This window comes from Manacus vitellinus, unplaced genomic scaffold (assembly GCF_001715985.3).
Source record: "Manacus vitellinus isolate BGI_N305 unplaced genomic scaffold, ASM171598v3 scaffold_35_pilon, whole genome shotgun sequence".
Lineage (NCBI taxonomy): Eukaryota > Metazoa > Chordata > Aves > Passeriformes > Pipridae > Manacus > Manacus vitellinus.
In genome coordinates, this window is record NW_021940498.1 from 2,896,176 (window position 1) to 2,914,368 (window position 18,193).

The 18,193-nt window shown below is 38.1% G+C and overlaps 1 protein-coding gene across 3 annotated transcripts; it reads right to left on the reverse strand.

The window, feature by feature from the left end:
• Positions 1-778: 778 nt before the first annotated feature.
• Positions 779-18,175, reverse strand: ARL6 (ADP ribosylation factor like GTPase 6). 3 transcript variants are annotated; one of them, XR_001921226.2, is made up of 10 exons: positions 18,153-18,175; positions 17,818-17,935; positions 15,836-15,986; positions 13,276-13,337; positions 11,715-11,783; positions 9,188-9,282; positions 5,561-5,690; positions 4,128-4,183; positions 1,368-1,639; positions 779-1,049 (listed from the first exon to the last, which is right to left on the reverse strand). XR_001921226.2 is itself a non-coding variant. In XM_018077143.2 (9 exons), exons 3-9 carry the CDS (start codon positions 15,956-15,958, stop codon positions 1,614-1,616), a joined length of 561 nt encoding a protein of 186 aa, XP_017932632.1. In that variant the 5' UTR covers positions 15,959-15,986; positions 17,818-17,935; positions 18,153-18,175; the 3' UTR covers positions 779-1,613. The 3 variants fall into 3 exon arrangements, 2 of the variants coding, with proteins under 2 accessions (XP_017932632.1, XP_017932633.1); XM_018077143.2 differs by having other exon boundaries at positions 779-1,639; XM_018077144.2 differs by lacking the exon at positions 18,153-18,175 and adding an exon at positions 17,977-18,069 and having other exon boundaries at positions 779-1,639; positions 17,818-17,850.
• Positions 18,176-18,193: the final 18 nt, after the last annotated feature.

Sequence of the window (18,193 nt, forward strand, 5' to 3'; positions counted from 1 at the left end):
GCAAAGCACGGGAGTTAATTTTAATTATTTAATAACTGAAAATACATGAAACTGGTCTACCATTTCTCCAAATATTCCTCTATTAAGTGAGCCCTAAAAGGCATGCTGACATAACATGTGTGTGTTTTATATGTTAATGGGTGTGGGGAGGAAGTTTTTGCAAGAGCTCCATATTAAATCTCCCAGAGGAATCAGGTAATCACCCAGTTAAATACAGCCTTCAGTGTTCCTCCTGCCTGGTCCCTGAACAAGGGAGGAGGGGTTAAAGGGGAAGAGGAGATATTGTGAAAATACAGTTCTTATTGCCCTAATTTGCTACCTATAGTACGTACTTGAAGTCAGAAAGTTTATTATTTTCTAAAGTGAAGCATTTTTAACACCCAACAGAAGTATATAACACATTTCACATTAATGACCTAATAAACCAGTGAACTGTCCCTTCACTGTTTTCAAAATACAACTTTTAGGAAACTGATGCACAGGAAGTTCCACCTGAACATGAGGAAGAATTTCTTTACTGTGTGGGTGATCACACCCTGGGAGAGACTGTCCAGAGGGAGTGTGGAGTCTCCCTCCCTGGACATATTCCAGAACCTTGTGGACACAATCCTGTGCCATGTGCTCTGGGATGACCCTGCTTGAGCAGGGAGGCTGGACCAGAGAACTCACTGTGGTCCCTCCCAGCCTGACCCATTCTGTGATTCCATGAATCATATGCTCCTTAAATATCTGGAAGAGCAGCCCAGGTTATTAGGAAGCGTAAAAAATACATGCAATTAATTAAAAAAGCTTGGCAACAGAGATACCATTTTATTACAGTATACAATGCTATATCCACTGGAAAATGGATAAACAAATTCCAAATGAAAGTAACAGAAAAACCAACATGCCTTAAGACATAAAGACCATCCAAGAGCATATTTAGGTTAAGAAACCCAACCGTGTCATGTTGTATATTTGAAGTTTTATTGATGAGAATGCAAATACAAATCATGGCATATCACAAAAACAATCATAACACTTCATTAAAAGCTATTCCTTAAAAACATCTGCAATCATCTGTAACAAATACACTGGATATTTGTATCTTTAATCAAAATATTCTTCTAGAAGCCTATTATAGATGGTTACTAAAAAGCTAATGTCAAACTTTAAATTAAAAAAGTTTGCAGAAATACCTAAAAATGGGCACATAAATCAGTAAGTATCTCATGCTGCTTTATTTCAGGAAGTGCTGATTATTCTTTCTCGAGAAAATAAATATTCCCATTTCCTCAGAAGGTATCCCCCCAAAAAACAGAGGGGCATTTACTGATGGCTAATTATCCCCTAAAACTCAAATGAATGCAGATGTTTATTGTTAACACAAATCTTTTTTTTTTATAAATACACTCTCCAGTCACAAGATTCAATTTAATTCATTAGTGTGCATACCTGAGGTGCTATATTGCCTACATTCGGTTTTCCTGGAAGAGGTACTAAATTGAAATGAGCCAATACAGTATCTTTTAGCTGATCTGTTAATCTTCTTTAAATCGTTCTTCCTTTTCAAGGGACTTGTACACCTACTGAAAAAGGGTGCAAAAGAACGCCACACATCTTTTATTTATCTCTCATGTCTTCATTGCTTGCATCTGATCTGTTAATAAAAAGAAACAGCCAGTCTTAACACAAGATAAACTCTTGCTGTATTTTGTTTTCTTGAAAACATAACCAGTAGATATTTTGGTGTAGTTACAAGAATGAGAGACAGAGTTCTTTTCAACATGCTCTCTCATCCACTTCTGAAATTCCTGCACAGCCAAGTTGTTTTCCCCAAATGTTGCTAATTAAACAGGAAGACTCTTTCATCTAATTCAATTTTTATCTTCTTCGGGCTTATAAGGTAACTTTGACAAGAATAAGGCCTGGAAGTTTATTTTATGAAGCATGCATTTCAATTCTGTGTACACACATCAGTGTCCACATAACTGAACGTGAACAGCAAAATATTTAAAGTTTGCTTTTGAATAACTCACATGAAAACTTCTTTGCTCTCAGCAAATATCTCACTTCAAATGTCTCCTTAGTTAGCATAAATGTTCTGTATGCCCACTGCAAAATGTAGGAACTCAGCACAATTTCCCCCACTGAGAGGGAATGGGACCTGGGTTTAGACTGCTGTGAAACAGGTTTGTTTTACCCTACTGCTGATGGGTTGTTACAAAACAGGGAAATAGCAAACTCAGCCCTCATTAGGAAAAAAAAAAAAAAAAGGGCAAAACTTCCTGCCCCTGTCACCCCAACTCTGAGCTCCCTGTAATGGGACTGCAAAGGGTACCTAAGGAAAGCACTGCTGCTGACGAGGAGAACTCTGCATTCATTCACCAGCTGTCATTTCCTCCACTGAATTTTATGGCTGTGATTTAGGGACTGCTCTAACTAAAGAGTAGTTTCAAATATTCCCATCTAGTGCTCTAGCAATGAGGAGAATCAGAGTAAAAATTTGTTCTTGAAATATCAAAGCCTTCACCCATTAAAAGTATGACTTGCAAACTGCACGTGCTTAGGTACCAGTACTGTTTAAACCCAACCCCTCTTAAGCTTCTGGGGACAATGAACCAGTGAGTTAAAGGAAATTTTTAGATAAATCCATGAAGAATTTCAGCTCACAAAATTAAGAAGTTTAACAATCCATGAGAAGTGAATAGCTATGAAGAGCTATGTGAGTGACAGCAGAAACATCTGCTTGATGTGCTTAAAAATCTACATACACAAATATTTTGTCAGAAAAATATTAAGACAAGCATTTGAGATCCGTTTAAGTAGCTTGAAGCTATGTACAAAACCATCAACTCAAAATTTGGATTGAAACTTAAAAAGGTTCCTCAGAGATAAGCAGAGACTCTGAAAAATCACAGGAAGACATTACTAAATCAGAACTATGCCTGAAATTAGGAAAAAGTACATGACTTGGAATCTGCCTCTATGATAAATGCACAAAGCAGTGAAGGAAGCTCAGTGTTAAGGTCCTGGCTCCCCACCACAGAATTCTTTTAGCTGGTGGAGGACACATCACTGCTCTCCCATGGGGCAGTAAATCTCTTTGCAAAGACTATTTTTGGCGAGGATCCCTCCCTCTGAAAACATGACCAAATGTTTTTGTAGTCTCTAACAGCACAGCAAAATAAACCATCTCTCTCTATTCAGCGGTGAGGATTCTGAGTAGAAAGGACAATCTGGTGTTCACAGAGCAAAGAGGATAAATTAAACCGGGGACAAGGCTACTATCCAGCTGGATTTGGAGGGGGTGGAATGGCTTTGTCCCTGGAACAGCGCTGACACCCCGTGGCCGCTGCAGCACAGCACACCCGGCACGGCAGGTTCAGGGCATCCCAACGCACTCCCAGCACAGACAACGCAAACCGCGGAGCTAAAATTAGGAGGAGTCTACCCAAACAAGGCCACACTCGGCTAATCTATACATTCAACAGTACACAGGAGGACAAAAGAGACCAGATCCTGACCAGCATACAACAGAAGGATATACATCATCCATAATGTAATTAAAGAAGCTGTATGTAACACATCATCTAAGCTGGATCTCATATTTTCCATGCAGTTATGAGTGTCTGAATGTGCTATGAGGGTTATAGTGTAAGCTGTTCTTACTTTGGCTCTAGATTAAAGAACTGAAGTTGAATAAGCAAAACTAGTGTATTTGTTTGTGTACTTGGCTTATTTTTCCAGTCTGCTTATTCACCATTTCCTGATACATAACATTAAGTTATGTAAAACCAGGACAGGACAGTAAGAATAAATTAAAGAACAAACTCAACTACCACAATAATAAATTGAAGTGTGGGAGCTTGTATTGTTTAAATTAAAGTGTTACACTGTTTGCAGGAGTGTGCATTAATATTTCATAATACACACTTTTGTCAGGGAAGCAGACATGATCTTTTGTGTACATTAAGGAGGTAAATGAAAGGCAAATATGAGATAGAGCATTAGTACTCACTGTGTAATTTGATCTGACAGCAGAATTGGACAGAAAGAAAACAAAGGAAATAATAAAGAAAAAAACCTTACAAAATGAAAAAGTTTAACAGAATGAAAATAGAGCAAGAGAATTATATATGATATACCTTGGAGCCAATCCACACCTTCTTGTAATCCTTCTCCTTTAAGAGCATCACTGGCACTGAAAGAAACAAATCAAATAATGAAAGCATTGTAAAAACACAGTTTTACTTGAGTCATCCCTATACTTATAATTTACAGAATTGCAAAGTAGCATCAAGTACTGTTTACTTAAGTTCACATGGAGAAGACTGCTTCTTAAATGATATAGGCACCTTCCCCACATGGAAACACCTTTTCATGATGCGATTTATTTTAATTCCCGTTTCAAGGTGGAGGAATAATTCCTAGAACACCTCTACTGAGATAACTCCTGCCTCAGGTGATGTTATAAAAAAGATGTTTACTACCTACAACAGCAATGCTGAATCACAGAATCATTTAAGTTGGAAAAGACCTTTAGGATGATCAAATCCAACTGTCCTCCCACACAGTTCCATCACACAGTGAGAATGCTGGAGTACTGGAGGGAGGGAGAATAGAGTGTACACACTTCACTGTAACAGCAACCCTTGGAGTGTCTGTTAATATATAAAACTATTAAACTACACTGAGAACAGTCTAAATCTACCTTTTGAATCACTGGGAGATAACTCTTTAAATGGCCCTCATCCTGCAGCTCATGAAAACCAGCAGAGTAGGGAATCTGGACTGTTACTGTTCTTCCAAGAAGCTGGGGAATTCATCAGTGTGATTTCTGAGCCAAAAAGCACTGACCCCAAAACAATGTCCAGGTAATCGAGTTAAATAATAAAGGGCCTAAAATGAGAATTGTACTTTTCAGCAGCATTTAGCTGCTGATTTCACTTTTATTTATAATATCTGGGTACTGCAATAAGGCAAAAACCTAACTTCTATAAAACACTTATGATAAAAGGAGAGTTTTTTCCTTGTGAAGACTAGCACAAAGTCCTATTTATATGAAAGCTTACATCCTTCAGAAAGAAAAGACACTATCTCCTACAACTAAAAATCTCCTTAAACATTACAGAGTACAAAAAGTACAGTGTCCCTCTGAATTCAGATGAGAACAGTTTATTAAATGGCCTTTCAACAGTAGTTTACTAAAGCATCTGCAGAGTGCAAAAAAACTCCAGATGTTTTACTGTTGATATTCTGAAAGCTGCAAGACAAACTAGCAGCAGCATTCTGATAAAAATTCTGCTCAATTTCCCAGCAAAAAATAATGGCAGCTATTCTTCTGATAAGAACACTACTTTCTGATTTCACCAGAAGTCCTCCATTTCATTATTTGGGTAACAGTTCTACTGTGAAAACTTTTAAGGCACAGTCTACATGATTTTACCTATAATCTACATGATTTAAGGCACAGTCTTTTACCTGCTTGATTTAATTTATAGCAATGAGTGTCATGACAGAGCTAAAATATGAATGCACAAAGTAATACCAATAAAAGGGTAGAAAAAGAAGGATTTACCAGATATGCCAGGGCTTGTCTTTGATGTTTTCTAGTGACAGTAACTGAGATACTTTCACAGATGACACTGCATCCCTGAGGTCCATCTTGTTAGCAAAGAAGAGAATAGGCAGTCGACGGTGCTTGATATCTGGGCATGAGCAGAAATAAACTATCATGACATTGTGAAACACTTATTAATCTCTACATGTGATAAGCTACAGACAATACAGCAAGGTATTCTGCTCACCTGCAAGTGCAATTCTCTGAAGGCTGTATCCTACCCAGGAGCACACTGTTGGGTCACAAGGCCTCTGGTGCATGCTTCCAGAATGCTCACAAACTCTCTGGCAGGCTTTGGAATCTTGCACCCCCTCTCCCCCTACCTTATGCCCACACTTAAAGCTGTGGGTATGAACTGCTGGTGAAGCTGAGGAACATGAGATGAAACAACTGCCTACAAATACTGCACATCTCTGCTTAGTGAGGACTGGATGTATAAAATGACAGGAAAATGATTCGTGTTCATCCATAACATCACAACGATAGTTGCATAAGGGTAGTCTGAAGTATCCTTTAGTATCCTGGAGTGCATCCATGACTTCACAGAATTTATACAATTGGAAAAAAATCCACATGTCTGGACATCCTTTATCCTACCTTCCCTTGAAGGGCTTTTTTTCCAGAAGCTCCTCTCAGCTAGCAGTGAGAACTACAGACCAAACCACACACACTGGCATTTTCTGGGATACTTACACACAGACAAGCTTAAACCTCACTGATCACCCCAAAAGACTAGAGTCACTGGAAGGAAACAAAATATACTGTCTTCAAACTTAGAGATGTAAAACTGCCAAAAAATTACCAGCACCAAGACTAACTCTAAGGTTTTTTTTGTATTATTTATACAGAATATGATTTACAGGATTAGAAAAAAAAAATCTACATTTGAGTCTGTCAACCCTTGACAGGAAAAGAACTTAAAACACACATCATCACCATCTCCCTACTGAAGAAAACTGCTACATAGGCTTTTTTAAAATAGTAAAAAAAAGGTATTTCACACAGGAAACAAGCCAACGATTTATTTTAAAACTTCAAACGTAAGCCTCCTGCACCTGCTGATGGGAAGGGGGATGATAAAAAAACCCAAAAGCCCAACAAACTGTGGGGGCTGAGGTGGTTTGAACCTTCCTAATTATGTTCTTTTCAAATTCCCTACTAAACCTTTCCACAGAATCAGTGGAGATAACACTGCCTACCCACATTCATTCAGAGATTGTAAGTGCTGATCAAAATGCTGATGATTTTCACAAACTATTTACCCTCCCTGGAGCTCTTTTTTACCTCTGGTATCTGTTAACACAAATCAAAGGCCTCAAAATACAAGCCCAAAGTATCATTAAATCTGTTTTGACTCCATAGTTGAACAGCTTTTGTGTCTCCCAACTGAAATTCTGAGATTAATTTACAGTATAAGTAAACGAATCCTGTTACCCACAGGCTGCAGGTTATGGGTAAATTAAAACCACAGAAATTACCTGACATCACATATGCAAAGAGACAAGTTAAACAAGGAATTTTCACTGTTTTTCTAAAAGCAATTAAAAAGGGGCACAACCTGCCCACACACTCACAAATGTAGAATCAAAGATATTTGCTAAATAAAGTGGTGGTCACAGCAATTTACATTATTTCCTAATGTGCAGTATTTTCCTCACACACTTTTCACAGTTACTAATGGAAAGCTAACATGGTCTAGTTGCAAGTAGTTGTGAATTGACACATTAAAAAATATGCCAGACACTGATGTGTAATTTCATACAAAGAATTTCAAATTTACAAGAATTTCAGCTTATTTTAGAAGCACGTGCTGGAGGTCAAGTGACCCAAGAGTCAGTATCTAAAACAAGTAATATAGACTACCACCTTTCAAAGTGCTGAAGAATAATATGTACAACTCCTAACCCCATTAATGCTTCACAGCACACATTCCCTTTCACCTGACAACCTCAGGAAAAGTCTGGCAAAAAGACAGAGAACTGCTTTCCTGAGGGATTGCTAAGATTTTCAGAGACAGGAGTTGACTCAATTCCATTTAAAACTTAAGGAAACACATACATTTAAACCACTCCAGGAAGATCATAAAGACAGAAGCATCGATGGGGAGAAAGTAGGGTATGCAGGAAGAAAGGCAGAACAACAATACAAATACAAATATTGCTAGAGTGAACCACTTATATATTGATTCAGCTAACAGCTACTTTTATTAAACATTACTACTAGAGGAACTCCAAGTTCCTTGATTCTTTTAGATGTGATATATCAAAATCTGATCAGGCAGCAACACTGTTGCTGTACTTGAGCTGAGATACTCCAAGGCAGAAAAACACAACTGTCCTTTCCTGGTTCTAGGGAACATCCCAGATGGCCACAGCCATGGTATTTTGTAACTAGAGACACAAACCCATAAACAACTGAACAGGACTGACCTGCTATGTCAGCATTAATGACCTATTAATGCCATTTGCCCTCTTTTGCCCTCTAGTAAACCAGTAACCCTTTACCTCTCACCCTTGGTCCTATGCAGTTCCATTTCACCCACAGAATAACCTTTACTGCCAGGGGTAATTCCTGCTTTGGGACATCTGGAGTGTTTGGTTCATCTCATCCTCCCCTTTGACTTTTGCAACACTGTCTTAGTGCCTGCATTTGAAGGAGCCCATATCCTTGAATGTGAAATTAAGGAGGCCCAGTCAACTCCAGCATCTTTGCTGATGAACTAGTGTATTGTATTCATGGAAAATAAAGTCATGGTAACGTAATTGTCCCTATCAAATACTACTTCTCTTAGTTAGAAATTCAAGTCAGCTTCTCCTTTCTTACTTTCAGCATGGTAACCCCACAAGTTAAGGCTCTACAAATCAGGAATTCCAGGATTATTTGACATTTAAAATTCCTACATGTAGTTTTATGATCTGGTTAGGCAAAGCAACTACCTAAAGTGCTGGAAGCAAAAACTGCATATTGCTTACAAAAACATTGGAGTAATGTTGGCTATGTGGAAAGGTGAAGAATTGGCCAATCTGAGAACTTAATAAGATGTAGTCTCATGTAAAAAACCAAACCAAACTCTTAAAACCAAGCTCCTCATCATCTATCATCTCATATCCTCTTCCATCCCATGTATCCTTTTATAAGTAATTGATTGATACAATTATCCCTTCTTATTTCTGTCTAAAGCATAAAAAAATACAGTGAAGATGAAAAAAGAAGCGTTACATTAAAGGAATTGGCTGTCTTCATGGAAAAAACAGACAGGGAGATATTTTTGTATGTGTTGGTCATCACACAAAGGCTCTCCAGCTTCCAACAGGTCCCATTCTTCCTCAAAACAATGCAACTTTTGATCAATACTGATTAAAAAGAGACTAATCCAACTCAGTGTAGACAACAAAAGCATGATCAATTTGTAAATGTGAACAGGTAAAAAACCCCCCCAAAGTTATTGAAGGCTATTATTGTTCTAGTATTCATGAATGGCTAAAATATTTGCAAAGTACTCAGAATACAAAAAATGTGTCAGATGCGGGGTTTTCTTAAGACAACAACAAATATGGACACAGAAGGGGAAAAAAGCCTCCTCACCTGGATGATTCAGAAGGGTGTCAAGTTCTTCTTTGGCCACAACCATTCTTAATTTGTCACTGCTATCAATGACAAAAATAATGGCTTGGCCTTCTCTGCATAACATAAAAAGAGCAAAGAGGCAAATTATAGGTTCTCTCAAACTGTGAATAAGAAAAGGCTTCAGAAGAAACACCAGAAAAAGTTCAAACAAACTGATTTTTCCTCTAAATTTTTGTCATTGTTATTTACCATTAACATTTGAATGGAGCCTTATTTCTGAAATTCAATCTTTTGGTAACATGCATCATTTTTTGAGACATGAGGTTGTTATCTGAGTGACTCATACAAGGTTCAGTCTACAAAGACCTTTTAGAAAAGCTTGATTTTACTCCTGAGGCTGAAAAATGAGCTGTGAAAATGTAATCAACTGCTATTTTAACAGTATGGTCAGGCAGACAAAGAAAACAGACAAAGACAGATTTTTACAGAAATGCTTTATTTCCTACACTAAAGTTAATTTAGATAAAGGTCAATTACCTCTTTAGAAAAAAAACTGTGTTCACAGCTGTTTAACAATTGGGCATATGCAGGTCATTTTAACTTTTACTGAAGTCTGCATAAACAGGATCTTGCTTTTGTTTTGAATAACATGTAAAAAACTCTCACCTATTTCAAACTATTAAAACATTTTGCTGGCAGTATGACCACAGTGACAACTGTATACACCTATTCAACTCATTATTTCAGGATATTACTGATATTTATGATATTGATGTTCCACTTATTGAAACTTATTTTGAAAACCAAATAAAGCCTCACCAACTCATAATTCACCAGATCAGTTAAAAACACTCACAAAAATACATTTATTTAAAATTTTAATGTAATATTCACTCCTGCTTCATTTTACACTTCTCTGAGAGGCCATCATTGTACATTCTTTACCCTCCAGCACCACCTATCTTCGTATTTTGATAAGAAACAGCCCCAGACCTACTGAAAAGCAGAAACAATTTGACCAGCCTAAGACTGCATGAAAAGGCCTATTCTTTTCTGGTGTAGAGAAGAACCTTAAAAGTAAATAAAGCTTTCCTATTCTAGCTGAAAATGCCTAAATAATGTTTATGACCATAGAGTACTTTTTCTGAAGGAATCAGGAGAAGTAGAATGTATTTACTGCCAAAAAATAATTTCACAAAGTAATAAGGATACAACATGACTGTACATATATTTAAGACAAGTGTACTTAGGGGATGTCCCAGAGTACAGTTTCAAGCCAAAGAGAAGTGCAAACCTCAAGTACCCCAAGGCAATTACTTTGACACTTAATCAGCTTTGATTTCCATTTTGCAATTCTTAGAAAATTAAATCTTGCTTAACTTCACAAACTAAACAGCACATAATTATATTATTATTATTTTATTAATAAAATTTTAAAAAAATATTTTAATATTATTCTTAGAAGATAATCTCAAATATGTGCCTACTGCACTGGATCAGGAATAGAGGTGGATACAAGTGCACGTTTCACTGTCAGCATAACCTAAAAAACTCCCTTACTGTTGAGATGAAAAAGCCATTTTTGCCACACAAGGGATAAGTTACTGCATTAAATACAGCAATCACAGAAATTATTTGCTTATGAAGCACTCTGCTTGCATTTTGAGAGTAGCCTAAAGGCACCAGTTACTGAAATGCAAAAGATTTGGGAGACATACATCTCACACTCCTGAACAATGAAGATCTCCTAGACACATGTTTTCAAATTGCTAACATATTTTGCACAGGAGGAAGAGGCAATTAAAAAATACTTTAAGCTCTATCACATTAAATATTAATATTTAAGTAATATTATAATCTTCAGAATTTCTCCATTCTATTTTTCTCCAAGCTACTTCTATGTGGTTTACTACTGTTCACCTTGTTTAGATTAGGATCAAGTAATAGCAGTGAGATAACATAAGTAAAGATTCAAGTTTCATGAGAAGCTAGAAAAACAGAAAATATATCATTTTCTGTTTCTATTACCAGTAAGGCAATACCACAGTGTTATATGGTACAGTGAACATCCTGCTCAATAAATAACATGTACGAATGTTTGTTCAGGTTCTGAGGTACATGTGCCTTATTCTCTGAGGTTAATTTCCCTCACTTCTAAAAATCTCACCCATCAGCCAATATCTTTTAGGTTTTAAGTCACCTACCTACAGGAAAACTGAAAAGTTGGAAACCTAACTCATCTTGAGTTTTCTAACAGGATTGGTTTTCAGGTTTCAACATTTAAATCCCACCTCTGGTACGTTCCCCCAGTCTTGAAGCCAACAAGATGTTCCCAAAAGCATACTGAATAACAGCAGAGAAAAACTGTTATGTCTTAAGAACAGAAAGAAGAGTTGTATTTATCCAGAATGACCTTCTGTCAAACACCAGGTATAAGTCTCCTCTGAATCATTTCTAAGCACTAGATATGGTCATAGTTCTGTTTAAATAACATACACAACAGTTACTATGAACAGTAATGCTTTAAAAGAAATGATGGGCTTACTTGTAGTAATGTTCCCAGAGGTCTCTGTATTTCCCTTGACCTGACATATCAAACACTGTGAAAGACAAACTGCAAAGGAAAGAAGTGCATGAGGCACAGAAATAAAGAACAAAACCCACACCCAAACTATTTTCTTTGCTACCCTGACAGAAAAAATGCAAATCAACTTGAATCCTAATCAACTGAGAAAAATTCCCAAAGGAAGTCTGCTTAAGCTCTCTGCCTCCAAATGATCCTATTCATTTTTGAAGTCTTATTACAGAAATATTTCACAATGGAAAATGTGTTTCTTTATTATCTGATAAAAGAACTGAGCCAATTATTTAAAGATGCATCAAGCACAAAATAAGCTCCCCTTCAGTCTCTGTTTCTATCATATCAAATATTGTTTATAGTGAATAAATGAAATTCAGATGAACCACGACTTAAAATCCACAGCCTGTCTCAAATTGTGTCCCTAGAGAGGCACAAATGTATGCAAAATAAAAGGATTAAAAAAACCCCATCCACCTTCAGAAAAAAAACCAACAAAACCACATTCTGGTAATAACAGGTGAGCTCAGAGGACCAAGATACGAAGAGCAGTCTTTGCAAGTCTGACACATCATTTCAGCTCTATGTCCAGGCATCAGCTGATTCTAGAGCTGTGGGTTTGTCAGGGGTTTAGGGGTTTTTTTTAGGTTTGTTTTGGTTTTTTTTAAATAAAGTATCATTCTACACAGTGTGCTTGCAGGTCATCATCTCTCCCACCACAGGATCAGAATAAAGGGAAGCAATTTAAATCAATTTATTCTCAAACAGCCAAATCCCAAACCTGTGTTATGTGTTTTGCTGAGACAGAACACAGTTGCTGAGGCTCCTACAGAAATGTGAAACCTATGGCTCCCACACTTGAGCTCAAGGAACAAACAATTTTCTTGCATATCTCTCACCCAGTGAGGCTGCCTGGTTTGAAGACTAACTGCACACATTGAAAATATTCAGAGAAGGCTACACGAGAACAAAATTATGTTCCATCCTTGAAATATCTTTGTGTCATGACATTCCTTATCTTAGTCTTCATTTAACTAATGACTTCTTCCTCTGTTCCCTGGCCTTTGCTCCTGCCATCTTTACATGGCTAATGCTGTAGCCATCATTTAATTTTCCATTTAATGGGATTACACTGCACTCTGTTCAGAGTAATTCCAGTGAGAGTCCTTAACACAGGTTATCAGATTGAGAGTGGAATACAGACCACCCCCTAAGCTACTGTCTCTCCTCAAGTCTGGAACTTGTGCCCTATTTGGGAATTCTTAACAGAATGCTTATACACACTATTGCAAAAAACTAAAAACTTCTTCCATTTAAAAATATTTATACATACACCTAGTTTTATAGCAGCACAAAACACACAATATATTCTAACACACTCAGTCCTAGATCATGATTAAGATTCATGGGTACTACAACATTTCAGCATGTTCTAATCAAGTTATAGCCCACTAAAAGAGCTAATTAAGTCCAACTGTTGTATAATAATCACTACTGCTAAGTGGAGGGAAAGGAAAGAAAGTACTACCTTGAAGTCTTGAATTTCTCTATACTGAATCCTATTGTTGGGACGATGTCCTGAGTTTGAGCCTTTAAAGGAAAGAAAGTCCAAATTTTACAGGCAAGTTAGAAAATGTAAATATTGAAATGTATTTGAAACATGAATACATTACAGATCTATTTTTACCCAAACTGTACAATAGAAAAAAATTTCTACAAATCCAGATACTTTATATTTAAAAAGTCTCAGAAAAATAAAGTAATTCAAAACCAAGACTTTGTATTTTCTAGGAAATACAGTGAACACTACTGGACAACAGCACTGAAGACATTTTAGCCTTGAGGGTGAGATTCCACCCTTTACATTAGTCTACCTGTACATGTATGTGTGGCTATTACCTAGGAAATAAATAGGAGAGAGGTTAAGGTGGAGACAACAGCTTGGAGGTTATGACTCAGGTCAGAGTTTGTGAACTTTGGAAATCACAATGTGAACCCAAACAAGTCTGCACAATATCCCAAGCCTATTAGCTAAAGGAGGGTACATGCCTATCAAGATATTAGGTTGGCCAGATTGAGAGCTTCTCAATGCTGGAGGAGTCTATCTGACCTTGGGAATGACACAGCAGACATTACTCACTGGCCTGATCATGGTTCTATCCAAATCACAATGCCACTGGAAGAAATCAGGATTTACCCCAGAGGGATGGGCAGTGACCTAACGCATTATTAATAGATACATCTGATAAACAGGTTTACTACTGAGCTGGCCAAGGAACCTCTCAGCTAAGTTGGGAGAAAAGAACAGCTCCTTTAAGAAGCATCGATATTGAGCAGGAACAAAGGTCACATCCCTTAGATCACAGAGCTGTCTGAGAAAGTGAGATGCAATCCTTTTATAGACCTTCTAGAGCCCCTCATTAAAACCACTGGCTATAAGCAGTTGACCCCTTGCATTCCTTCGCTCGGCTTATCCACCTGCAGCTTCCCTGGGAAAATGGCAACCCCACCACCATAAATAGTGCAGTCAACAGCTCCTGTCACCAGGGGAAAATATGTGCAGCGTGGGTGTTATTTCTTCAACATTTGTTTCAAATGTATTTATCTGGACCAGAAGAAATCACTGGAAACAAATGGAGAAACACTTGTATTTGTCAGACACATAATACATTGCTCCTGGGGAAAAGCAGCAGTTCTTAAGAAGGCTGGGTTGATCCAGAGCTTGGAATCATCTACCATAGAACTTACTAAATATAAAGAATTTTATCAAGTCTGATCTAATGGCATTTGTTGCACGCTAAAGGTTCTGCCATGTCTTGCAAAGGCAGGACTCATACAGGTTGCATGCAAAGCCACCCTCCCAAAGCAACACGTTAAATTAAAACATTTAGAAGTAAATTCTCGTTATTCTATTTACAGTAAAGTAAACAAATTGTATTTATTCTACTTGCATAATTCCCTGGCATAATTAGACCTTCTCTAATGCCTATTATTGGGATCAATCTTGAAGTCTGTGTTCAACTCTAGTTAGGAACCCATTACTGCTGAAGGCATGACATAAAACCCCACTATGATAACGGTCTCACACATTACATAAATATGCAATTTGCCCAGTATAAATTGCAGCATTTCCCCAAAACAGATAGCAGCAGATAGCAAGTAGTTTATAATTTTTGTTTATAAATCTATTCAATTTTCAGTGGAAGAATAATTGACAGGAATGGAAGAGTAGCAGACTCTTCACCATGTCATGTTTTTCTAAACAATGTCCAGTGCTTCTCTTCAAGAAAAGTTAAACAAAAATTAAAAAAAAAAAAAAAGAATCTGTGTTCTTATGTAAACAGCAAAATCACAGTTTCCCAGATGCACATAAAATAATAAGTGAAAAGAAACCAAGATGCACAAGCATTTGGCTTTGAACATGCCTATGAAAATTCATCTATTTATATTCCATAAACTTACATGGAAACAAGGTCCCCCTACTTTCATTTTTGCTCAGAACACTATGCCATCCTAGGGGCCTGAAACACTTTTCACTGGATGAATGAATTGCAAGAATTAATGCTTCTTATTTTGAAAATAATTTTGCTTTAAAATTAGTGAAGTTTTCCTTAAATGTGCATTATTTCCTATTTTATTATTTCGTGTTTTAGTATTTATTATGCACTTACTATTTTTCAGGTAGAGACTAAAGCGTGATAAAGGTAGACAAGTTATTATTAATTGTATTAATTGTAAACGTTTGACATCACTTCTAATGTATTGCAAATGTTTGACATCACTGCAATCCTGTAGTAATTAAGTGACTTAGAGAAAATTATTTCAGATCCTGACTTCAGTCATCATAAACCCTTCCTTATTAAAAAAAAAAGTGCCACATTATCAGTGACTTTTTTGGGAAAAGTTTCCACAATGTCCATGTGGATGTTTACCCTTAGCTTTAGTTGGAAACTCTTAAAATGTATTTTTTCCACCATACCGAACCAAAAAGTGATTTTTAATTTTCTTTTCCACGGTCACATCTAGTCTAACAGCATGCAAGCCCAGTTTTAAACACTCATCAGCAGTGAGCTGAGGAGGTTACTCACATTTGAGGGTTTCAGTTTATTTATGATGGTCGTTTTGCCGCTGTTGTCCAGGCCAAGGCACAGAACATGAACCTCCTTCTTCTTCAGCCCAAGCCATCCCGCCAGCTTGTCAAACAGTCCCATGGCTGTGGCTCGGATACACAAGGATCACCTGTTGTTCAGGGAATCAGAGCAGGAAATGGCTGTTGGCAAAGCTCTGCAGGCACAGGGCAGGTGGGCATGTTCTGAGCAGCCCTGACACCTTCCAAAGGCCGATGTGAGGAAGCGAATACACAAACACTGTGGAACACTAAGCACGGGCAGGGTAAGCTGATTACTGCCAAGAGGCCTCGATTCCAAAGTAGACTGGCTGTTTATAGCCTGTCCATGTCACACAATGCCCTTGATTTGCTGGGCAGCCCCAACAGGAGCACCACCACCGCCTCCTGCCCTTCCGCCACGCTGAACAACAAAAAAAAGGAGGACTATTGCACTTCACCTCAAATTGTCAGTAGTCCATAATCCATACAACAAAGTAAAACAGCATTTTTACTGTGGAGAAGGGAACACCCTTCTCTAGCACCTGCTACATTATTTACTTCAGGGTTTGGTACATTAAGTAAAAAAAAAAAAGTAAATAAAATACCCTCTGTTAATTCAATTCAAACTCTAATTCTGACAGGTTTAGCCAATATTGACGTGTACAAATTAGGGAGTCCTCATTCACTACAAATAGAAGCTGATTGAAATAGATCCAACAGACATGAAGCCATAGCCCATAAAATTCACCTACACATCTGGTAGGTGCCAAACTCCTGCTGCTACCCAGGCACTGTCTGCAGCTACCTGGCAAAGGAGCTTCCACCACGTGTGCCCTTGCAACACCTGGCTGAGCACACTTGGCAAAGGGGATAACCCTTGTCTACCCTGAAAGAATTCCACCAGAAATAATTTCAGCAGTCAGACAACTGAAATATTTGAGATGCCTTCAGTAATAAAGCATTTAATTAATGCCAGAGGAATTTTCTGGAATGGTGAAGGCTGTTTTTTCTCTTAATAAAAAATAAACAGGCAGCACTGGATGACTCAGGTTGCGAGCTTAATTACCCCAGAAAATCATAGCAGGAGGGGGAAAAGGAAAAAACCAACATCAATAACAAGTCTCACTTCTTCACTAGCTAATTATAAAATGATGATCAACCACTTTTTAATAGAAATAATTTTAAAACTTTGCATTTAGTAAAGTCACAGGAACTTTTTAAATACAGATCCTTTTCAGAGCTTTGCATTTTGATTCAAGACTGGCAGTGATCTATAGAGTGGCTTTCTGTATTACAACTACATAGAGTTGCCACCAGGTTAAACAAGCCCAACATTAGTTACAGCAATTCCCTCAGCCTAACTCCCTTTATGTCCCACTCGTTTTTGTTTGTTTTCAAGACAACCCTCCACATGCAGGGTAAGGGCCCTGCACGGCTGCAGGCCAGAGCTGGGAACATCCTGGGTTGCAAAACGTGGAATACCTAAAAATTTTCTGAAGAAAGGATGTTCTTTGATGTTTGAGCTTTATACACTTTCAAGCCTAACCAACAAGAAAGGAGATTTAACCTGAAGCAGCTAACAAACAAGCTCTAAGTGGTGTCCAGGTGTTAGAAAAAAAATGTACTTATTAGAATTGCCTTGTTCAGGTTTAAGACCCAACATATTTCACTGACCTCAGACCCAGGGGGAGAAGGATGTACCACTGATAGCGGGCACAAAGAATGCAGAGTTTACTGGGTGCAAGGGCCTTTGGCAGAACCCCCAAGAAGAAACTAATAAAGAGAAGAAACTAATGAAGACAACTCAGCAACTGTGCTGAAATGAGCTCCAACTGGATAAAAGGTAATTCTGGCAGGGGGAGATCACAACCACCAACTCCCAAACCTAAAACAACCCAAAAGAAGAGAAAGACTAATCATGAACTAAGAGATAGAATACTAATTAGTAAGAGAACTGAGTACCTTGCAGCCGAAGAACATCAACGCCTTCGTTTGCTAAAACGTATAAAGAGCGAAAAGCTTTGGTGGTAGCCGTGGATTTGCCGCCCAGCGCCCCTTTCTGCGCAGAACTGTAAATAAACTGTAAATAAACCGTAAATAAACCGTAAATAAGCCAAATACCTCCACTCTGCGCGTGAGGATTGGCCTCTTGCACACCGGGCGAGAGAACCTATTTCGGGACAACACCAGGGGGGATGGTCGGTACCATCAGCAGCTGCCAGGACCGAGCTTCCCTCCCTGCAGCATCCCTCCCTCCCTCAAGTATCCCTCTCCCCAGCAGCGCCGCGCTCCCTCACCAAGGCCCCGAGCCGCCCCGGCAGCCGGCATCGCCGCCAGC